The sequence below is a fragment of the Neopsephotus bourkii genome, unplaced genomic scaffold (assembly GCF_033783945.1).
Source record: "Neopsephotus bourkii isolate Nb327-2 ecotype Australia unplaced genomic scaffold, CSIRO-AGI_Nbou_v1 NB_1765, whole genome shotgun sequence".
NCBI classification, from domain to species: Eukaryota; Metazoa; Chordata; class Aves; order Psittaciformes; family Psittacidae; genus Neopsephotus; species Neopsephotus bourkii.
Window position 1 is genome coordinate 10,861,725 of NW_026902239.1, and position 24,675 is coordinate 10,886,399.

At 38.5% G+C, this 24,675-nt stretch overlaps 1 protein-coding gene across 9 annotated transcripts in view; it reads right to left on the reverse strand.

The window, feature by feature from the left end:
- Positions 1-711: 711 nt before the first annotated feature.
- The window catches only part of PKIB (cAMP-dependent protein kinase inhibitor beta), a 52,092-nt gene continuing 28,128 nt past the window's right edge, over positions 712-24,675 (reverse strand). For 8 of the 9 annotated variants that reach the window (XM_061378099.1, XM_061378103.1, XM_061378102.1 and 5 more), the window contains 2 exons: positions 5,747-5,921; positions 712-1,572 (listed from right to left, as the gene is read on the reverse strand). In XM_061378099.1, the coding sequence (XP_061234083.1) occupies positions 1,487-1,572; positions 5,747-5,894 (234 nt within the window). In that variant the 5' untranslated portion in view covers positions 5,895-5,921 and the 3' untranslated portion in view covers positions 712-1,486. Of the gene's footprint in view, positions 1,573-5,746; positions 5,922-19,736; positions 19,991-24,675 lie in introns of those variants that run through there. The other variant, XM_061378104.1, reaches the window with a different exon arrangement.

The following is a 24,675-nucleotide window of genomic DNA, read 5'->3' on the forward strand; positions in this document are numbered from 1 at the left end:
CCACCTGTTTCGCTCCAGTGGAGTAGGTTATTTTACCTTTCCAAACCTGCAAGTAATTCTGGGATGTTGCACTTGTAAGATGAATACAAGTAAGTGGAGGGAACTATGTGTGAATTCAGTTGGATGAAACTGAATCCTTTACTGAATGGTCCCTAGAAGACAGAAGTGCGTGAGTAAATAAATGCACAGCAGGAATGGTAGGTGTGTAGAGAGACCTTTTAAAAGCTTTCTGCCAGCTATCAAATACACAAATATTTTAGAGATGGTATACCGGTCAAATGTGGAATGTACTCAGAGATGCTTTCTCCATCTGGCTGCAGCCCAGCAGAGAGATTGTGGGGGCAAATTAAAGCATTTGATTGTCAGTGTTGGTTAAGTTTCAAGAAGTACATAAATGGCTGCTGCTCCAGGCTGCAGTAAAAGGTGCATGTCTGTACCTTAGGTCTAGAAACTTAGGTCTCCTATAATAAGGGAATGAATGCTAAGTATTTTCAGGAGCATGACCTCCATAATAAAACAGTTCCTTTCAGCAGAGAAAAAAAAAAACTTTGCTTAAAAATCTTTGTAAAAATCACAGTGACTGAAACATCTTTATTGTCAGCAAACCATTAAAGCAAAAGCCATATGAAATAAAAGAAATATGTATTGTGGGGTTTTAAGTCTTGTCATACAGAAGAAACATAAAGGAATTAAAAAAAGACAGAAAATACCATAGCTATTTAATTTCCACAGTGAGATTAAACAATTTTCATCACTTACAAACATGACTACTTTATTTTAGATACACATGAACAGCTAAAATATCCAGCTTAAAACCAGAAATGATGGAAATATTAAGACTGCTAAGAACAGGAGAACTGAGATGACTTGACATAATCAAATAAAATTTAAAGAGAGTTAGAAAGCAAACACTTATGTTGAAGTAGTTTACCAAACCTTTTGGAAACAGGAGGAAGAGAGAAAAAAAGAAGTCTCTTTTTATTTCTCACACCCATCTACATATGCCTAATAAGAACAAAAATCTCAGGAGATAAATTACAGATAATATCTGAAATCTAATATATACTTAATATCACCTTAAGGTGGGGAGAGTGAATATACCTCTGTGTCAGAGAGAAAGAAGCTCTTTGGGGAAATTAAGAGACAGGATTTTTATTTTGAAGCAATCATTAGTTGGTGGTACATCTACTAGGTACATTAATTGAAACCGTCAAAGAAGACTAGTTAGGATGAGTACTATAACCTTGAGAAAACCCAAAACAAGAGATACGTTCTTTAGTTTTTTTCCCATTTGGATGTGAAGAACATTTGTTTTGAAGGATGGCTGTATAAAAAACAGTAGCTCCACATTAATGTCACCTAGGTACAAATGTGCTGCAAAATCTTGTCTGTGCTACTAAAGTTGCTACCACACTTCAGAAGGGGTGTCACAAGGAAACTGGAAAGTCTTATCAATCGGTTTCATTAATCCATCAGTCCTTAGGTGTTAGGAATCGCTGCTTTTTCCTTCCGCCTCTTGACTTTCCAGCAAGGCTTTGGATGATGACACTTCTCCACCCTCTGCTCCTTCATCTAAAAAAAAAAAAAAAAGATAGAATTAAATGTTTATACCACACACATTCTCACAGCTATTTTAATGCAGCCAAATATCTGCATCATTCACTGATCATCTCTGTTTGGACTGGCTTATTATTACCACACTAATGATGCTATAGAAACAGAGATTAGCTCAACAGATAAAAAACTTGTGGAGGCATTTTCCAAAAGCAGTTGCCTATTGATGTTGATTTGCCTGCTCTTTGCACACACTGATCAATGTGCATTTGGTTGTAAGATTGGAGATAACTTTTTATTATTGTTATTCTTTTTTTCTGGGTCATTTCCAAAGTCAAGTTAGAATACTGCATTCCTCTGAGCATTGCTTGGTTTCAAGTAGATAACATCACAGTTTATGAACATGCCAGCTATCTGGCTGACCTTCTCTGCCAAGAAATACCCAGGAGAATTCACCCTGTCTTCACAAGATGAGGGAATTTTTTTTAAGTCCCATTTGGAAGTTCACTCTTCCATACGTTAGAGTTTCATGCTTACATGACTAATAGAAGTAAAAGCTCTCCAGCATACATGGTCACTTCATGGAGTTAAACATCATCACTTCTGATGCTCAAATTCTCTCACTAAGAAACAGGAACACCTCTTGCATTGATTTCCTTGCAAAGCATAACAATTTTCCAGACAGCCTACAGCTTTTGGGGCAAGGAGAAGTCTGCTCAGCATATCTGTCTGAATTGTCTTCAATATTAATAGATATAATCTAAGAGGGTGTATTTTCAGCTATTTGCCCTGGAGACTTTGCATAAAGTATCACAAACAGACAAAAAAGTTATATAACTTGGTATGTACATATCACAGCAAATATATAATACCATACGCAATTCATCAGCTAAAGCTCTTAGCAGAAACCACTTGGAGCAAGTCTGCTCAGAGGTTTGGAGGCTTCAGAGTTTTATACTGGTAAATTAAAAATTGAGTTACTTTGACACTCTTCCATATTACATAGCACAGTACTGTTGAGGAAAGGGAGACAGAACAATCTCCTCTATTGGCCGCTTCTATGTGAGGTTGTATGCTTAATATTAGTGCAGTATAGACCAGTAGAGCTTCTTTGTTCTCAAACTTCTTGCAGGCTCCTCTTCAACCTTTTGATCATCAGTGACACCAATCGACTGTTTAACATGGTTCCACTTGTGGCCTCCCACCAGACCACCTGTGGAACATCTCCAAACCTTACGCACCATCAGAGGATGATCAGGCTGCATACAGATTGTCTTCATTTCAGAGTTAGGCTCTGTGATAAACAGCTAGTGCCGAAATCTCTCCTGTTCATCTCATGAGAACATTAAGTTGGTGCAGCTTGCAGAGTACATGGAAATTTATATCACATAGCTATGAGCTTTGTATATGCATAAAGAATAAAGCAAAGTTTCTTTTCTAAGCCAGACAAAAGGTATTGGCACATCCTGTTCCTGACCTTTCCCTATGACCGCAGCTGACAGCATTTTAGAAAGAGGGGAAATATATGATCCAGTGAGCATTAGCTAAATTTGAAGCAAGATGGAGAGAGTTCTCCTCACCATTTTCCATAATCTTCACTGAATCTTTTGGAGTAAAAAAAAAAAAAAAAAATAAAAAATAGGGCATACTATATATAGCCGCATGTTCCATCTTCTCCACTTTTCTCATTTATCCAGCCTCTTTGTTCTGAGCTAGAAATGGCTTTCATTTTTTTTACAACTTATTCTTAAAGCCAAAATCAACCAAAAAGATATGCCTGTTAGAGCCCCAAATGTTTCACAGTTTCCCTGTCCCAGCATTTGAACTTCCAAACTTTCTTTCCATTTTAATGAATTCTCACTCCTTGCTGTCTCGTCAGTAGTTTAACTTACAACGCAGCAAGGCTGTAATTCCCATCTAATACATCTGGAATTCCTAATTCCAAAAAGCATTCTATAGTAGTCAGAGTGGACCTTAGTGTTTCCTGTATTCACTTCCTATTATCACTACCGCAAACTGCTCATAACAGAAACCGCTCTTTCAGGGCACACTCTGGCACAGCTACATGTCAGTGACAAAAGCAAAGCATAATTCCATTCTCTTAACTGTCCTTCAAATCCTGGCCATGCTGGTCCTTGTATTTGTAAGAAAGCATTAGTACATTTTGCTGTAACTATTGTAGCTGAGTTTCATTTCTTCTTAGTGCATTGTATGGGCATTAGAAAATGAGGATTATTCTGTCTGGAGGGCTAAGTACTTATTTTATGCTTTGCTGTTTAAAATTTCTGTAACAAGACTTTCACTCTTTCATGTTTATTTTTATCCAGGGAGAAAAAAAAAAAAAAAGAAAAAGAAATCTTGCACGCTTTAAAAAGTATATTTTTTTCAACTACTAAACATTCTAGATGCCAAATTGAAACAAACATGAAGATCTTATCTACAGCTCTTTGCTTAACATGGGTAACACTGTGTATCTCCCTCAAGGTTCACTGCTATTAACAATACACATAATGCAGCACTGAATATTTCAGTGGGTTGGACCAGTCACTGGTGAACTTCCACAGCTCCTGACACTAATAACAGTATAAGTTCTCATCTACCTCCCTTCTGATAAGGGAAACAGTTGTCTCCTCTTGGAGTTTGACTGTGCCAGGCAGAATAGCTATTTGGAATAAAAAGAACACCATAATATTTGAAAACCAAAGCAGTAAATATTAAGTGACTCTGCACTTTAGGATGGATTTCCAGTGCTCCAGTTGCACACACCAGGAGAAAATCTGTATGGACATACTTCTCATATTCCTAGGGAAAAAGCTCTGCTCGAAACAAAGGAGTTTTAACTGGACTCACAGGGCTCCTAGCTTTACTTTAAATGTACTCTGACATCATGCCTGCCATCCTTCCTGCCTGCTCTTTCAGATTATCCCAGTTCCTCTCAGTAATGTCCTGCAGCCTGAGGGTATCTGAGTGTGTCATCTTTCCCTTTTTTTTTTTTTTTTGCTTTATGTCCACCCTCTCTCCTTCATAAATCTTTGCAATTTGTTTTGCAAAAGTAGTGTCTCCTTCCAGCATCCACTGAGATTCTTATTTTCCTCTCTTCCCAGGTTCAAGCCTGGAGGTAGTCATTCGGTCAGTTCTCACTCCTCCTAGTAATGTTCTTTCTACCTGCCAAGCAGCCATTTAGTAGGCTCATGCTGGGTTTAAATTACAGAACCCCAATAAACATAAATTAAATCACCAAAGCAAGAACAACTTTAAATCAAAGGAATTTGCTGCCCCTCAGCCTTTATGGTGCTTCATGAGTCTGTAAAATCAACATCCTGTAGCTGCTTCAGGCAACATACAAGTAGGACACACATCCTTGGAGCCTGGCAATCCTTCTTATAATTTACTTCAGATTCATGGGCCATCCACTATACTGCACCTGGATGTGGGCCCACCAATTGTGGTGGCATTTGTCACAGAAGCAAGAGTGATGGGCATGAGAGAAAAAAGTTACTTCCAAATCAGAACCTAAAAAAGTAGGAGCAACACATGCTCAGGGCAAACCTTATAATTCTCACTTCATAGGCATTAGAAAGCAGATTTTCCTGAATCTGAAAATCCCCCTGAAATCCTACCCGAAAGTAAAAAGTGAATCTGGTGTTGATTAGACTTGTGCTAAATCCAAAACACCTTATCAAATTAAAGGATATGGCAAAATAAGACACTGGTCTCAGACAGCAAAATTTAAAGCCTACCAGCAGGAGTAAATTACTGTAAAAACTACTCTTAATGTATATGCTTGAGTTAGGATAGCTGTAATTGGATTAACAGCATAGCTTGCTGTCTTGTGCTAAATTATCTCAGCGCAGGAGTAGACTCTATAGCTGGAGTAGCGTGTTTTTAAGCCACCCAGCAATGCAACTGTGTTTGCTCTTCCTCAGGGGAACTGAATTCAGTTCCCAGCACCTTTCCCCAGGCTGCTGAATACTGAATCTGTAGGTGGATATGGCAGACTTAGTCTGGGTTAAAATTAACTTGTCTCATCAGGAGGTACAAGTGGCAACTCTTTGTTGAAGGTTGAATTAAATCCTAAATGAAAAAAGAAACATTAGTATTGACATCAAAACTGCAAAGTGGCGGAAGTCTTGAGAAGAAAGCAAAGGATGACTGCATAAAAATGTCAGTTTCTTGAATGTGCAGCCATTACCTTCTGAAACAGAGAGCTCAGCCAGTTTGTGTGGCAGGTCTGAAGTCCCAGCACCAGCAGGAGAGCCCAGAATATCTGGTAAGGCATTCCGGCGGCCTGCCCGTCCTGATGCTGCAAAATCTGTGACCACAGGTTCCACATCAGTCATTGCTGACTCCTTTCCTCATAGCAACATCTGCATATGCAACAAACAAGAAGAGAACAGCTGTAGTCTGGATGGATTCTAATCACCTGCTCAATAATGCAATAGTCTTTGCCCAGTGAGTCTTTTGTTAGTAAAAGCCGTACATTTCAATACTGAGTGCTTAAGCTTTTTTTTTGTGCCCCAGAAGAAGATAAAAGAATCTCTGCACGGTGCCACTTGCACATCAGACAAGCGCAATAACAGCTCTACACCTACAAGAAACCTTGTGGATAGGGTCAGCAACAGCCCTTTCTGCCAGCCACTTGTATGTCTTTTTATGTCCTAATCCCTCTTTTTAAGTGGTTTTGTCATATAGCTACTTGGAAGGGAGCTGCAATTCTATTTTGTCATACTGTCTTTGTGAAGCAAAGAATGTTTTCTTTATTATGAAACGTGTTTAGATTCTTGTTTAGAATATTGCTATAACAAACTCCTTTCACAAAAGACCAAATTATATAAAAAAACCCCAAAACTGTCAAAACCCAAAACTTCATAAAATTTCTTCATTCTGCAGATATCAAACCATTTGTTTTCCTCTGCTCCTTGTTAGCTTAGTTTAACTTCAGCTTGTGCATGTGACTTTTATATATAATAAATAACTGAATCCTGAAATAATAGAACCAACAGTGCTCTGCTTCCTCAGTCTCTGTCTCAAAGCCCACTGAACTAAATGGGAAAACTCCTGCAGACCAAAATGGACTTTGGATGAGGCACAGAGGTGTTTGCAGGATCACACCCCAGAGCATCAGTTTAAGTGAGAACACCTGAAGCCAAAGCTGATGATGCTTAGCTGCAAGTGGCACACAAGGACAGTGTGTGAAAACTGCCATTAGCAACTGTATTAAGAATCATGAGACTGTCGTACCAGAATTGTACACAATATCTGCTAGTTAAGGGCATAATTTCTCATAATTAGACATGATTCACTGAATTAAAAACAGTATTTACTTGCTCTATATGAATACAGTTTTGTGTGCAGTGTGGGAATAGGAATATTGTCTGTGTGTAAATATGGTCACTGCTTTGTGTGGAAAGGGATGCAGATGGGGCCAGAAACCAATCCAATGGAAGGCTGTCAGTTTTGGTTGACAACTGGCTAATAAGAACTGGATAAGAAAAGTCTGACTCATTTTAGTGTTGTCCATATAGAAGCAAAGCATCATAGTCCCTTTTTGAAAATTCTACTACAGTTGGGAAGTACCAGTGCTTTCATTTAATGGACAGAAAACCCAAGACAGAGATCAAACATGACTTGCTCTGATACGCAGGAAGGCAGGGGCGGAAATGCGATTACCGATGCTGACCTGGCATTCCCACCATAAAGTACATTTTCCTTTTCTCCTTTTAAGTGCCTTTCGGCTATGTGACTCTATCAAGAAGAATAAATATCCCTAATCATCTTTGTATCTCTAAATGCTTTGTAATAAAAGAAATCCGACTCTTCTTGGCAAGAAACAAAGGCATGAGTAAAAACAGCAAGCCTGAAAGATGAGCATCCAAATAAGCACTTTATTTAGCTAAAGTCAATAACTGTAAGTTCTGAGCTGGAGATTCAGGAAAAGTTCCTGTATTGCATGAAAACAGTCAAGTACAAATTATCTCTTCTGTAAGCAGCAAAAATATGAAAACTATACATGGGCATTCAAGAATGCAACTTTGAGAAAATGGATAAAATACGTGTATCAACATTCTCTGTTAGATTTAGCATTATACTATGTAATCATTAAAATGGGTGAGGTCAGCATTTAACAAGAAATGTCAAAATCAAGAGAATGAATCCATATTTACAGACAGTCTCATGGCTTTTTGTGGGTGTTCATATTTACTTAACTGTAGGTGTCCTAAATATATTTCTCCACATGCTCACGAGAACAAATAAGGAGGCCATAGATTGCACTTCAGAACAGAAAATACTCAGGATCTCCTTTTGCTTAGTAAAGCTGTTAAAATTTGTTCCTAGTGCCAAAACACCAGTGTTGCTGCAGTTCCAGCCATTTAGTTGGTGAGACAGAGCTGTTGTTCTATTAATCACAAAAGATTTAGGGAATGACATTAATATTAAAACACATCAAAGACTGTCTCAAACCTGTCTTGTGGGATTGGTTTTGTTATTTTTTTTTTCTCTTTTTTTGTCTTCTGCATGAATGTTTTGGTCCTTGAACGGTTACCTTTTAAACAGAGAAAATCTGCTCTAGAACTGGTGCAGTATGAAACTCAACTCTTCTGTAATATAGTTTCATTTTACCCACCTTGTGCACTTTCAAATCCCTCCCTTTCTTCTCCGGCTCATCTTTCTCCCCTGAGGTAATGTCCCTGCATTGCATAATACTAGACAACCCAGGAAGGTGATGAAGGACACAGTCTGACATGCTTTCATGTTCATAAATTTTGATTTACACACTTGATTTAAAAAGTGTGCAGAGACAAACCTAGAACATCTGTCACACAGAAAATCAGCTGATCATTATCCATGAGTCTGGTGGCTATAACTCAAATGTAGCTATCTAGAAATAATAAAAGTATACCATCTTTTATATCTGCAGCTGTTACCATTATGTTTTCACCTTTGTTTTTTCTATACTACACTTAAGGTGCTAAAGACTAAAGAGAAGACTGATTCAAAAGTTAATGGCTACGCATTGTGCAAGCACATGATGTTCTCTAAGTGTATTTCAAAGTTGAGGGAGTACCCCAGCAGGCTTAGAATTGACATTATAAAACAAAACTTACGTCCATTTAGGTCCATATAAATCAAAATTTAAGTCCATGCTGTACCTTAGATTAATGGCATTTTGTTCTTTAATGTTCTAAAGGCATTTCTTCAATTTAATTATGATGCTCTCTTATAATAGCATTTTCTAAGGACATCCAGGCCAGGATGTAGAGTTTCTCCACTCTTCATCTGTTTGTAACTACTTTTTTTTTAAATATATCCGTCAGGAAATAACTATCTTTTTGACATCTTCTTGCATCTATTGTGTGTAGTATTTACCATGCTTCCTCACAGAGTAAATAACAATCACAGTATGCACATCATCTTCTTTCCCAAATCTACTCCTCCCGCTGGCAACATCTTCAGCTTCACTGAACTTGTTTTACTGTAACCTTATCCAAGCTAAAAACACTTCCATCGTGCCAATGCCTGCATGCAGTTGCTTCTCAGATTCCAAGTTAGTCATTTTTCTCACGTCACTGCTCACCAGACTAATGGTACAGAGCTCCGAAAGAAGAGAGACAGATTTCCAGTGCAGAAAGTTCTGTACTTTCCTGGCTCACTTTTTTCCATAGCAAAAAACAGGCCACCTAAAAGCAGAAGGGGACTGGGTGGAAAACAGTTGAGATATTGAAGTACAGTTCAGATTGAAGAACAGTTCAGATACTGAAGTAAGTGTCCTCGGACAAAGCAATGGAAGGTAAACTACCAGTGGGATTTTCTCTAAGCAGTTTGTTAATCTTTGAATCTTCATTTATTGGCAGCATAGCCAGTCCCCTGGGGGGAAATGAGTCACAGAAGCTGGTGAGAATTTATTTAAATAAATGACAAAGGAAAAGAACAAATAAGTATCCTGAAACGATTTGTGTTGAGGCTCAAGGGAAAAAATGCTTTGCGGTACTCAGTTATAGCAGGTGACAGAGACCACATTAAATGTCAGTGCTGTCTCTTCCTCACCCTATCTGTTAGAAAGTAGATAAATCACCACCATATGTATTTGTGAAAGCTCTTTTTTCTTCTGATCTTTTTACTGTCTTACAAGGAGACAAAATACTGCTTTTCTACTTGGAAGGACAAACTATTCCCTAGGAAATGTCAAAAGATTCCCGACACTGGTATTGTTACAATTCCATACAAGCAACTTGAAAACCCAACACATCTTGCCGCTCAGGCACTCCTCTCGAAACCTCTGCTCTTAAGCCTTATGAAGTCTCTTGCACTATCAGAGAAAGATAAACTTCTCTAGAACTGTTTCTGTTGAATGCCCCTTAGTAGGAACAAAATGGAAAACATTAAATCATCTCAGAAACACCTGAAAAATACAATAGCCCAGCAGGACTTTTAGATCCTGACTGATTGATTTTGTGTCTTGATGGTCTCTTACTGTAAGATGCATTTCAGTATATTACTATATTCAGAAGGAACCTTAGTCCTTTCAGTTGTGTTTAGTTTTTTATTTACTTGTAAGTAATGTGTTCTCCAAGCACCTTTACCCCAAAAGCTTGTAGTTTCTAAGAGAACAGAAAACTTATTGAATGAAGTGCCTCCCGCTGTGCAACTGAGATGAAAACCACATCTCCTTGCTATGCAGTTAACGCACCTTCATATCCTCTTCTACTGCAGCTGCATCCTGGTGGCTTTGCCTCCTCTTCCCAAAGATCTCAGAACAGGAACATATGTTTATGTAGTCCTTATGCTTTAATCTGAAGCATTACTGAACCACAGAAAAGGAAAAAAGCTAGGAACACCTTTTAAGGGAGACAACCCATGGATTATGATGATGATGACTAACAGTAACCTGGGCACTTGCACGACAACTTTTGTGAGAAAAATTTGTTACATGGTTGGGGTTTTTTTTGACATTCATAACATTTGTAAGCCATTCATAAGCTTAATACTGGGAAGCACACAGAAAAATAACCAAGCAGTCTTTGCTGTATCTGTATCAAACACAGGGGTTTCAATTCTGTTTGGAGCCTAGGACAAGAGATCACACATTTCTTAATACACAGAAGCAAAATATCTAACTACATGAAAGTTCTAAGTTTTTATCATTTTATCATTTAATGTTAGATGATTTGGGTTTCCTGTACCAACAGAGATGGCCTCTCTAGTGCCTGTTGTCTGACAAATTCACGAGTTGCTTTCCCATACAGGGAAAGTAAATTATATTTCATCTCAGTAAATCTACAGTGCAGAAGCATGTCTGAGTCCTTCTGCATCTTCTGTCCCAGTCTGGATGTTACAGCACATACAACACATGATATTTGGAGGATGACATTTGAAAGTTCGGTATATTGTATAACAGGTTTTTACTTTTATCTCTTTGCAGTATACAACTGGACAGACATTTAACACAAATGTTTTGTGTGTTTCTTCTGCTCTGGATATGTGACCTACACCACATTCTTGCACCAGGGGAAACATCCTTACTAACAATGTGCAAGAATGGCTTTCCTAGTCGCAAACAAGTCAGCTTGAGATACCAAGATTACACTATTCCTCTATTTTCTCCCTTGGTGCTCCCAGAAGGATTGGATGAACATCCAAGATCTTGTTCATGTTGTTCAGACGCTCATCACTTTGGGTATAGAATCTAAAAATGTTGGCCAAAACTGTAGGATGAAGACAGGAGGTGATGAATTTTGCTCCTTAGTGAGTCCAGTTTCTAGATAAATGTTGTCTTTCCTTTCATGAGGAACGGCCGAAGATGGAGAATTAATTTTATTAAGTATTAAGGACTATCACAAACTTCACTAGTTTTCAGCTACAAATGCAACATACATCTTAACTTTTGCTGTCTCCTGTATACACTACCTAAAAAGTGTATATGTGCACTTGCACAGATACTGCAGCTGCAAAGACTGCTGTAAGGCAGCAGGTCACACCAGCATTACAAGGTATGTACAGCATAAAAACACTGTATATAAATGACCTTTTTCTTCTTCAGACTGGTACTTTGAAATTTTCAGTTGAATTTTCTGATCACCTCCATAAAGCCAGTATTAAAGTCATGGAAAAAGACAGAGAAAAAAAGCCACATAACGTATTAGTCATGCTGCTTTTATGCTTCTGGAGAATGCACAGATACCATGGTACAGTTCACCCTCTATAAGCCTGTAGAGAGTAGAACAGCTTTATTGTGAGCTGTGTTTGACACCGAGTGTGCACAGTGCTCTTACGCACAGAACACATTACAAAACTAGTAGCAGTTCTAAGTAATGGTACAATTTTCCCTTGTGAAAGAAATGAGAGGAGAAGTGTCATGATACTGACAACTGAATCGTTAGTTACCTGCAGCATGTAATAACGCAGTGACATTAGGTGAAGGCAGTCAATAACAGACAAGCAAGTCACTTTTCAAATGTCTCTGAGTGACCAAAACCAGCGACAGACATAAGCTTCAGTCAACTTCGAAGGAAACACAATTTAACAGGGAAGAAACTCTAATGCATCACCTATGCTAGAAAGAAATAAATGCATCCCCTACTATGGAATAAAAAATGAAGCTCAGTGGTAGCAAAGCAACCAACCTAATTCTTCCTTTTATATTTTGACCATTTATCTTCACAAACTTTTAATTTTCTATTGCAAAATGTATAAATATTGCCTGTCCCTACCCACATACAACTTTCTGAGTTCAGCCACAAAGCTCCACTCTTCCAAATCCTTTCTTATGCTTTGCATCTGGCCTGACATCCAAGAAGTTTGTCCACCCAACAGAGCATACCTGAGGAGTAATTTAGGAATTACTCAGAAACATTTTTTAAGGCTGCTTTTGCAGAGGCCCTGCAACTACAACACTGAAGTTAACTTGGATTTATGATTTTTCACATTGCCAAAGGCACACAGGGAAATGTGTATCCTCCAGCCTCTGGTCTCCTTGTTTCTCAGCCTTTAAACTGGGAATTCTTAGGGAAGAATCAAAGGACATTTCCTCTCTACTTTGACACCTGCTGCCCCAGCATTCCATGAATGCTTCCTGCAACATGGACAAGTCAACAGCTATATAAACTCACATATGTGTATGTCAGTATAGTATTCTTTATTAGAAGCAGCAAAGGTTTGGTTCTCTGTCTGCCAACTCTGGCAAATAAAACAAAAACAACAAACCAAACCAAAACCAAAAAGACCAACACAAACTAAACCAAAGCAACAAACACTGATGTGCAACTTAGTAATGAATTGCTACTTTCTCATAGATGTCTGGCACTTAGAGCAAAGTCTGATTAACCCCCAATTCTTTATTGAGCAAAGTCCTGATGTACTACTAAAAGCTAATGTTATTTTCTTTAGGACAGCAAGCTGCAACAAAGACAGAAAGCCTGCTTGTCTTTGTCATGAATAAGCTTGTAAATCTAACATGCCAAATGCTTATTCTTTGACTAGCTTTCTTAGGCACCAGCCAGAAAGGTAAAGCGGTTGACAGCTTCAGCTATTTCACTAGCTTATAGTGTCAATGTGAGCATTCACAAAAAGCAAATGCCAGTCTGAGAGCTGCTAAGATATCTTGTAGACATAACCCCAGCACTTCACTCAGACATGGTTCTTGGGGGTCTCAGCCTTCTTTGCTTTCATCAGGAAGCTCTGCATAACTATTTCCCCCCATAATTATTTATTCTGTCTCTTACTTCAGATGATGCTTCTACTTCACAAATCATCTGAGTTTCTTGAACTATTCTTCTGGCTCATCTACAAATGCTTCTGGAAATCCATTCCAAAATACTTCATTTGGCATTCTTCACTGGATAGGATGTTGGAAAGAAAATTGTGTTTGCTCAGCTCAATAAATGTTTAATTAGTTAATAAAATATATTTTTATAAACTGTTAATAAATATTATTTTATTAACTCAGTTCAAAGGTAATAAAAAGTCTTTGATCTTGCAAATATAAGTGAACTATTATGGGATAATTGTATAAAGCCATCTTAGGTTGAAGGAGAGTTGGTCTACCCAAAAGTGTTTCTTTCCAGTGACATTTTTCTAACTAATAAAAGATATTTTCTCTCCCTAAAAATTTTGTATTGACCATGTCCTTAGTCTACTGCAGGTGCTGGAAAGTTCAACAAAATCATTGTTCAGTATGCCCTCAAGGGAAGACAAACCTCCAGGGATCACTGTGCTTTTTACAGTAATCTGATGACTTTTAGTAAGCCCAGGCAGAAAACAGCCATTTGGCAAGTGAAGGCTAACACAAACAAAATGGAGTTAGCCCCCAAGTGCAAGTCACCCTGGTGCACTGAAGCACCCTTTAATGAGTTACTGAAGATTTCTGCTGCCGTGCTTGACTTGTTGGTGATTTATACATTCACAAAGATGAAAAATCAATAGGATATACAGCTTCATTTTGAGAAGTTACGTTATATGACTTTTCTGCACTTTAAAATTGCATTGTAAATTTGGACCCTCAGTGCCCTCCTCTGTCTATTCCATTTATATTTTATTTATGCTTTATAATTATTTTTTTCAGATATAGTATTTCTTTGCGATTAAATAATTTTTAATTTTAATTTCATTCTTCAACATTCATCATGTTTAGTCTAATACAATTCCACTCAAGTCATATCCTCTAGAGCATACCTGTTCAATCCTCGTAGTAGTTGTGTTTATTTATTTTAATGAAATTACAGGTAGAAAAATCTGCTCCATCTCATAGTGACTCAGCAAGAAAACAGACTGAGATTTCACAAATATATCTTCCTTTAGGCTTATAATATAAATTAAATAATAAACTTGATTCACAAGACTTCACAATTATATCTGCAATATATTTCAACTTATAATTAAAAAAGAAAAATAAATTCAATTAAAATTCACTGAAACATATCCTGTATAGTTTTACATTTTGATCCTGCAGTTATGCATGTACTTAACTTTATCTAATTGCAAGGCTTCTGTTGTTTCCATTGAAATTTGATAACACCAACAGGAGACAGCACTAGTAAAGTCCTCTTTAGTGTACAGGAGCAGTTCACTGGGTCAGATTTGTCCCACTCATATTTGGAGATAAGAGTTGTCACCAGCTGTCTCTGATACATTCCCTGGTTGTTTGTCTATTTTTGCACCAGAAAGTCTTTGCAACTCAATGGTCTGACCACATGGTATTCAATGCATGCACAGGCACAACTGGAACAAGACAAATCACAGATTCACTTCTCCTCCACAACATTTTGAGGGGGGGGGGGGGAATGCACCAATTTTTTTCCAAAGAATAGGGGATCTGGGAGCATAAATATTTGAGAGCATCTTGTCCTTAAATTTTCCAGCAATAAGCTAGCTACACCCTGCTCTACTGAACAGCACCAATGAAATATAATTTCAAATAAATGAAAAAGAAAAAAATAACTCCAAACCCACAATCTCTTGAGGTCTAATGATGCAAACAAATAGGCTACATGATTAGCCACAGTACACATTCATAACTTTTTCCTTGCAACTTACTTTGATTAATTCAGGTGAAGGGTTTATCTGCAGTACTACACTTGCTCACACCTTCCCATTTTTAGATGACTTCATTTGTTTCCTCTGCATCTCTGCTGAAAGGATTCCATTGATCACAGTGATTTATAAACCCCCCTGACTTTCCTGCTATTTCAGAGTGTCTCTTTTTGCTATGAGAATAGGCCTCACAGGTGAAATTCATACTAGTTATAAGCCTAAACAAGTCAGTAGAATTACACCTGGGATTGATTCTGTTTAATTTCTTTAGCCTTTCAATATACTATTTTACGGAAGTATGAATCATTTCTATTACCCGCCAATGTCCTTAGCCTAGGACATTAAAATGACCTTTCTATTGTAAAGCTTCATGGTTACAGACTAGTTCAGTAAAACAGATATATTTCCATCAAAATTCTAGTGAAATGTACAAAGGAAATTATTTTATTGTGTCCCTGAGCTTATCTGGCAATTGAGGGAAATTACTGTCTCTCAAAAAAGTAATCCCTAAATGCAAAACCTCACCTCCAAATATTATAGCCTATCTGTTATTCAAGAACAAACACCAGTCATTTCTAAGGCATGTACTGGGCTGCTAGTCAGATAATTTCCACTCGGCTGAATTAATGTATTTTAAATTAATTCAATTAAAATGATCTCTAATTAAGGAACATGGCTTTAAAAGAGTCTTCTATTTTGGTAAATTATCTTTCAGAAAACATGCCCTGCTATCAAAACACCTGGATCAAGTGCTTCAAATAAGGACCAAGTAAGACTGTACTTATATCCCAAATGATAATTAGGCTGTGAAAAAACCCAGTACATACAGGACCATTTAAAAGATGAAAGAGTAGAAAGGCAAAGTGTGCTTTTTATAAATTACCTGAATGAAGTACAGCTGGACCCTCAAGCTATTTTAGCTGGAATGGCACTAGGCATAGGACTTTCATGTAACTTTCTTAATCTACATGGACCATTGACATTTAAGGAAAAGTGGAGGGATGGAAACCAAAAATATAAGAAAGCTATCAAGTCTTGTTCTTATTTGTTATACAAACAACATTGTTTGGGAGGTCCACATACTGAATCTTTTTGTTTTAAAAGTTTTAACAACCAGCTTTCTTTTTCCTTGTCTTTATTATTTTAAATATATCATTTAGTCTGCTATATTTTGAGTGAGAGGTGGATTTAACTTTGACATGCCAGATCAGAGCCATTCTTCCACAAGGAGCAGCAAAAGCAAAAAGTAAGATCTGTCTGAGCACTGTTTTTATTCTGCTTTCCTTTGGAGCAGAATTGGATAGACGTTCCTACTGAAAACTGTTTTCCATTGTAAAGGAATCTGTACTTCCTCTGTGCAGGGGTCTGTTGGAACTATGGTGTTCCTCAATCACATCAGTTTTAACAGGAATTTTTTAAAAGGCCCAGGCAAGAGAGAGCCCGCCAACTGCTGCCTTGCAGATGGGGCATCCTTCACCTCAACTCCTCCCTCTCTTCCCTTGAAAGATGCGGCACCAGTACTGCCTCCCCTCTTATGGCAGCAAACACCTTCCCTCCTCTTTCTCTGCCCTTCTACACACAAAATTCACACACACAGCCAGGACACTCTCACTCCACACAGGAAGTGCCAGTGCCCTCCCCCCTAACCAGCCTCTTCCACCCTGCCCCACAGGAGTACCACAGCAACAGCCTACATTGTCCTCACAGAGGCTCTTTCCCCAGGCAGCACCACACATGAACCTTCCCACAGAAAGACAGAAGAATGAGCAAGGCAACTCAGAGAGGGAGAGTTTATCACATCTGCCATTTCACTCTCTTGCTGAAGGCACTCTGATGCAGAGGAACAAGGCTCCCAAAAAAACCTGTTTTCAGCTGGTTACATATTATTGTTCAGTGCTGACAATTTGTAGCCTGCCGATTTTATGTTTAATAGGAAACACCACTCTCACAAGTTCCTCTTAGAATTTTGCAGCTTCCACAGCATCTGGCCAGTGGGTACGCATACCTGTGTAACATACTGTGTGAATTCAGGAACTGCTGAATGCTCAAAACCCATTTTGTCCTATCTGCTAAGCTAATGACCTCTCCCAAAATGTCCATGAGCTATGAGCATTCCTTTTTTAGCTTTGCCAGCATAATCATCTTACAGCCTGACACCAGCAGTGTAAATTAATCTTTTTTTCTTCCTGTGCAGATTTCTCCAAAGTGGATTCTCACCCTCCATTTTGTCTTATTAAGCACAGAAAAGGAGAAAAGGAGAAAAATAGACAGGCATTATCACCAAGTGAATTTTCTTGAAACCTGACACCTTCCATTTCTAGACAGATTGAAAGCAACACAGAGACCATTTTGGAGAATACATTCTACAAAGATGCATCTTTCCCAGAAACACACAGACCTAATTGCACTGCTTAATGAAAACTCCATGGAATTTCATTGGTGGAGGTATGGACTTGAGCTTTTCAAAAACAAAAACCTGGAAATTATACTGACTGACAAGTGCAGATCTTTGGGAGGTTATGCAGATGTTGTTGTAATCCTCAAAGCATTTACTCTTTGTTTTATGTACTGGCATTTACTTCTGCACTAAGAGCTGTATCTTCAACAAGTAAAAAATAAGAAGAATGCTTGCCATGCTTTCCTTATGAGCACATACCCTTAGAGATGCTAGATTCCCTTTTTCTATATTCCACTCAGCACTGGAGATGCGTACAGCCTACACCTCCCCCCTAGAGTCTTGCATGAAACTGTTTGGAGAACTGCAGATGGTGTGATTTCAGGGGACTCTTTCTGTAGATGAGTTCTTGTTCTTGAAGAGATTCAAAAGACTAAAGGCACCATGGGAAACATTTTTCTCTGGTATTCTCTGTTACATTTTTATGGTTCACTTTAAAATGAGCAGCTGAAAGGTTGGTTTTATTTATATCTTGTGGGTTTCTCAAAAAAAGAAAAAAAAGGTGACATAATTCTGAATTTTCTTGATTGCAGATGAAAAGACATAACCTTTCACCAAACAGACCTGTATGCTATATTCATTTTGAAACTATGAGTCACAATCTTTTCCTGAGAACATCAATAAAACCACTACAGATTTGTTTAGTGAAACAGAGGTTTAGGAGAGAGCTGACAGAAAATAAATCTCTGCAAATAACCCTCCACAAAAGCCCTGCTCATTTATTCTGCCTGGTAGAAAACCAAGAAAAAAAAAAATAATCAAGATTTGTTTCTGCCTTGGAAATTTTAGCACTCCTCCCTAACTGTGAAGAGTGCCTCAAATTTGTGCAGACTGTGTGAAGGCCAGGTCCAAGCACATGCAACTTGTTGGGCTCAGTTCACAGCCATTTGTGTCCAGTGCTTCATCTTAAACTCCTCCTGGTCACAGGGAGCTCCAGAAACCTGGCTGTGATATGGATATCTCTAGAGGACTGACTTGACAATCTCCATTTGAGAGGCCACATGAATGGCTTCACCTGATGATTAATCCCTCTTCCTTTTTGAAGAAGGAAGAGATGCAACCACAGAGAAACGGAACCCATTTCTGTACTTCTCAGCAGGGAACTCCCTAACCACCGACAGTCACAGCCAGAGAACAAACTTAGAACATATAATCTAGAGCCTTTTTGTTTTTTAATCTAACCACATTTATTATACCAAACAAGATGCTTACTCTAGTGTTTCAAAGCAGAGCCTAGACAGACAAAGATGACTTTGAGTGTGTAAAAGCCCAATGAGCAGAACAGACAAGGCTCAAACAAATAAAGGGGAACTTCTCTGTTTGCTTAGCTTGTCAAAAGCAGTATATAGACAAGCACAGCTCTAACTAAAGTTCATCAGTAATCATGGATGCCGATGGAACCTGTTAAAACACTTTTAAAGCAGCCTAAAAGTGGTAGAGAACACAACTTGTAGAATACACCAAAGGAGAGAATAAGAGAAAAACTACTTACAAGACAGCAGAAAGGGGCTGATTGAACACCAGAGACACCCAGGAACAATTAGAATGTGATCTCAGTGGCTGGCTTTCAGATGGCTAAAGCAGAACTTTGGCTAAAGCCAAAGGAAATCTGAACTGTTGCCAAAAGGGAAACAAAACTTGAATACGCTTAAATAAACAGACTATAAATTCACATTCAGGAGCATATGCCTTACATGCAGACTTCTGGACTTCAGCCCTTCTGTTCAGGGCATTCCTGGTACAAAAATAAGTTCTTAACAACTATGTTATAAATGAACTCTCCATCCTCCTGTAAACCAGGGCAAATCTCTCTGCACAGGCAATGGTGCTACATTTGCCCCAAAGGTGCAACTGTTGCCTGGACACCCAGTAAGAGAGCAAGCTGTGTCCCTTCAATGACAGTCTGTGATCCAAAGTGATAACACGTAACAACAGCGTAAGAACCTCCACACTGTCATAAGATAAATAATACTTCCACACCACATTTTCAGCAAATGTCTACAACAGAGTTAATATTTCAGCATCTATGCACACAAAGCTTCACAACAGACAAGAAAGCTGCCTGGAAATAACCATACTTCATTCTGTGCTAGCCGTCAGCTGATTTGCATGGAGTACTGACCAACCTGCAGGGAATTAGGTAATCTAGTATAGTTTTTGGTCCATCTGCCTAATTCTGTCCCCCCAGATGCTTAAGTACCTTAAGATTCATGGCTCAAGTATGACTTCAGTCCCGCAACATGGCTTTTCTTGAAGAGGGGCTGGGTGTGAGCTACGCAAGAAAACCCCCACTCAATCTGTAGACAATCACAGGGAGGAACATCCAGGAAGGTGCCAGCAGCTCTGGCTTCCACTGTCGCCTCAAAAATAACCTGCCATCACACAATTACTAGAGAAGCAAACAGCCAGTGGAAAAGCCTCCCTGATTTCAAAAATCAGAAAGGCTCAAGCAATTTGAACCCATACAAACAAAAAAAGCTTCTTATGTGCCAAGTACGTCAGCAGGGGTAAAAAGGGAAAGGAACACTGAAGAAAGATTAACTTCTCAGTTGAGGAAATGACTCAACGTTGTCAAGATAGTCTCCACCTGACATTTTTCAAGGGTGGAGATTAGGGGGAAGGTGGGGTTTTATTTACCACTGCATAGGTTTCTTCCAGTGCAGAGGACCCTAAGCTGTGTAAAACTCAACTCCTGTAAATCTAGAGCAATCCCACAGGAGTTAGGTTCCCCCAGATGTACACTGGGGCAACTGAGATAGGTGTCCTACCACAAACCTTTCACATAGGACATTTCAGTGGATGTCAGTGGGATCATAAAGTCAGGTAGCAGAAATAGAAATTAATTTCCCTAGATAAATATTCCTTTCTTTTTTTTTGTATGGTGTCATACTCAAATGTTTAACCTAGACATAAAAAGAAAGGAAAAAAGAAGGAAACCATTTTTTTAAATGGTTAAGTTACCCTTCAAATCGCTTAATGTATTTATTTGGGTATAGTATGAAACTACATTAAAGCCTACTCTGATCTATTAAATAATTCAGCAGTTGCCAAGTACAACATTTTCTTCCCTGTATTCGCTCTTGGATGAACATTGTTGCCTCTGCACTTTCATATTAAGTAGTAATACTTATGAAACCCAGTGCAAATGTTGTGAAGGGTTCATAGAACCCCTATCTGTTCCATAGGTACTAGTTATAAAAATGTTGCTCCATACAGGTATAATAATATAAAGATCAGCATTTTGAAGTAGATACTGGTTTGTCATGGAGAGATTACTGAATTTCAGAATACTGCAAAATAAATTCTACCACTTCTCAGCCTCCACCTCAACATTTCTGCAACAGTAGCTGATAGAATAGAGAGCATAAATTCACAGGAAAAACTGCAATCTTCCCTGGAGCTTTTATCACTCTGTAAAATTAGTTTTCTTCTTGTGCTTGTCAATTATGCCTATTTTATTGGTTTTGCTTAATTAACACTATCCAGAAGAAACTTCAACTACATAACTGTCCTTGGCCATTGGTTACAAGATATGCCTAATTTATTTTACAAGTATAGCTGGCAAGGCAAAGCAAGAATAGGTTTCTAATTAAGGAGCAGGTTCTGAAGAGAATAAAGGGGGACAAAAAAAGGTTGCCAGGGTCCACCTACCTGTGCTGCAGTAGCAGAAAGGAAGTATGTGGTTGCCACAATGCTGATGCACATACACAACCCAGCTGGGGTAATTCAATGGCTAGAGCCCCATTAGCCCCTTTCCAGCACATTTCCCGTCTTTCTATTCCCCCTTTATTCAATAAATCATACCTAGTATCAGCAGGGAAGCATAAAATTGTGAATGCTATGTAAAGTTAAAACGCTGTCTTGTTCCAAATCTGTTGCTTACCAAAGACCAAACCCCATGCTTTTGCTTCCGCTGATATTACTGGACAAACTGTACAGTCAGTGCTCTGAACCACATTCTTAGCCTAAAATGCTTTCTTTGCACACACCCCCTTTCAAACCTGACATTTTATGTATTGACTTTCACTGCTTTACAGTTACCTAACTACTGAGACAGGAAGAAAACAACATGGAGATACAAAAGGTCTGTCACAAGTTCTCCCTTTTGTATTTTAAAGTTCAAAAGCATATATATTATACATCTTTGCAGCTCTCCAGGATTTCTACCAGCTAAAGGATAGATTTTTCTGAACTGGTACTGCAGCTTCCAAAACTGTGACTCAGCAAACAGACTTTCATATTTATAAGTTTGGCAAGTGGCTTGGGTGCAGATAAACTAATGATCTAGGAGCTTCCAAGTAGGCAGCAGGATGCTTTAAGGAAAATTTGTCCATTACATATGTAAGGACAGATTATTTGCTGTAAACTCAAGATAAACTTTATTAGTCTTGCAGCACTGAGAGTATTCCGAACCTCTTAAACAACATAATGTTTGGATTGTGGAAAGTCTGTTCTAGCATGTCATCGTTTATCAAGAAATCATTTTTGCATTTCTCATTTCAAGAAATTTTCCAAATAATATTGCTAAGACTTCTACTTGATCACTTTGTCTACAGTAAAGAGTTTTGTTTATTCATTTTTTTAACAGCTGAAAAAAGTCTTCTCACCTTCAGTTTAATGCATTTAGAAGCTCAGTTGTCTAGAACGCTCCTAAATTTACAAGATGAATATAAAGGCATTTCAGGTTATTGGTATTGTGGACATAATTCACATTGTAATTTGCACGTAATTATATGGGATACCCCCACCATGTACATTGATGCCTGAGGACATAAGTCATCCAGATTCTTCTTTGTCTAAATGCTCTTGTTATAGCCATTAAGGTGAAATGACTAGGGAGGAGAAGAAACTTCTCTAAACTTCACTGGATACAGAACTGTTCAGGACCATACTACAGCTGATAAAACCCACTTTTCTCTAAACTGAATAAAGATGGATTCAAGCCTACTGCAAGCAGCCCTTTGCAAAATCAAGCTTCTTGTGGATTGTCATGATGACGGCCCACTACTGTTCCTGGACCTTACCTTGCCTCCTCTTGTACCACACACCACAATTCTTCATAGCATCTGGGCATGGATTTATGTCCATTCTTCAGCCAAGAAGACATGTGCCATGACACCTTTGCTTAGGGCAATTTGCAGGCCTGCAATTCAGAAAGAAGCCAAACTGCAAAGCTAGATGTCAAAGTTTCCTCTACCAGGTTGGATGCTTCAGAAAACTGCTTCCACCTACCAATTTTGTACAAGAAAGGAGAACCAGCTGGAACTAATAAACTAACCTGCAAGGAGGGCATGCCTAGGGATCCTGTCCTTCACAGACTTGCTCTTGGTTCCCACGGAGCACCTGCATCTACTCATCGCTCATTTCAGCTGATGAAATCATTACCTCTGAAGCAACTCCTTCAAATCACCATGCAGGGTTCATTCCTCCTTTTGAAAACATGACCAGAGGCATACATCTAGTGATCTGAGAAAAAACTGCCTTTAGCTGCTGTCTCTGATGTGAATATTTTAATCCCTGGAGAAGAGATTAAGTTGAGCAACAGCACTTTCCACTGTGAAGAAGTACTGTAACTAAAATGCCGCTCTTTTTGTGTTAATGCAAGTTTTGCATTAGCCTTTACACTTTAAGCTCTAATACAGTGCTTTCTTTGAGAGGGAAAAAGGGTATGTCACAGAAGCTGGGGGTCAGGACTGGCATTAGTCAGGCCACCCACTTGAAACACAGAGGAAAAATATTATGCTTGAAACCTAAAGACTGATTCTATTTTTTATGTAAGTCACTATTTCTTATACAAGAAGAGGCCTTGAAATCAAACATTCACAACTTCCACATTTCCTGCAGAGTATCATAATGACTGCTCATTTTGTTCCCACAAACTATTAATTCTTACCTGTCCTCTTCTCTAATTACCTCCTAACTGCCCAGATAAAAAGTGTCCACAGCACTTAGCTGTTAGAGAGGAGTTAAACCAAACGAGTAAAACTAACACAAAATTAAACCAAAACACTGTATATTTAAGACTTGACACTAAAAACATCAACCATGCTGCAAAGAACTGCAAAATATTTCTCTGAAATAATATATTCCTTGCATTGCTAATATTACATTAGCAAAACAGTGATAAAGAAAGCACTAAAGAGGACCCCATTAAGGGGTCTTGGAGACAACAGTTGCAAAACAGCTTAGGACATTTACATGTTTCTTGCAACTGAAAGTAAATGAGATCAGTCACCACCCAGACCTGCTAATCTGATGACAGGACACTTGTAATTACCTCTGTTGCTACATGCTATGTTGACTTCACTGCCACTAAAAGTTTGACTTTTTCTATCTCCCTAGGGGAATGATTATTAGAACTTGTCCCTGCCAGTGAGGAGTTACCACACCTAAGGGTCAGCTTTCAATTATATATATTAGTTGCAGACACCAAACTCAAAACAGTGATAATTTACTCAAGTTTTTAGACAGTTTTAATACAACTACTCAGGAAAAAAATTATGCTTCTTGCCAGCCTTTGGTGACGTATAAATGCACGGCATACATTAGGTTGTCAGGAATACTGGAGTTAGAATCACAAACAAAATAAAGGAGGTCAGTATAAGCTGTTAGGCATACAGTACTTGAGAAAAACAGTCTGCTAACGTGTCCAAAATAAAGAGAAGATAATTATGTAATTATTTGGAAACTCAGAGAACACAGTTTCTCCTTATCGTTTCTACCACCTGTGTGTTTCCTACTACCACCGCAGTCCCTGAACACTCACAAGCTGCACTGAGGTCAAGAGCTGATCATCACATAGTCAAGTCTGAACTGATGCAAACACGTATTACATCATATGTCAGAAAAGGCCTCCTGTTTTGTTGCTCTCACCAAATAGAAAGCCATCCTTGCTCAGGCACATCCGAAGTAATTAACTGAATTTGAAGTTGGTGCACTCAGCAGCTGCTACCAGTGTTGCCCAGTTGTCAAGGCAACAATGAATGTTGCTTTTGATAGACAAACTGATGATCCTTCCTTGCTGTCATCCCAAGGCCCTGTTTCTCGGGAGAGTCTCTTTGCTCTCCTTCCTGTCAGCCAACCTCATAAATTTCAACTCCAAAAGTAACATTTTTGGGGAAAAAATGCAAAATCAAACA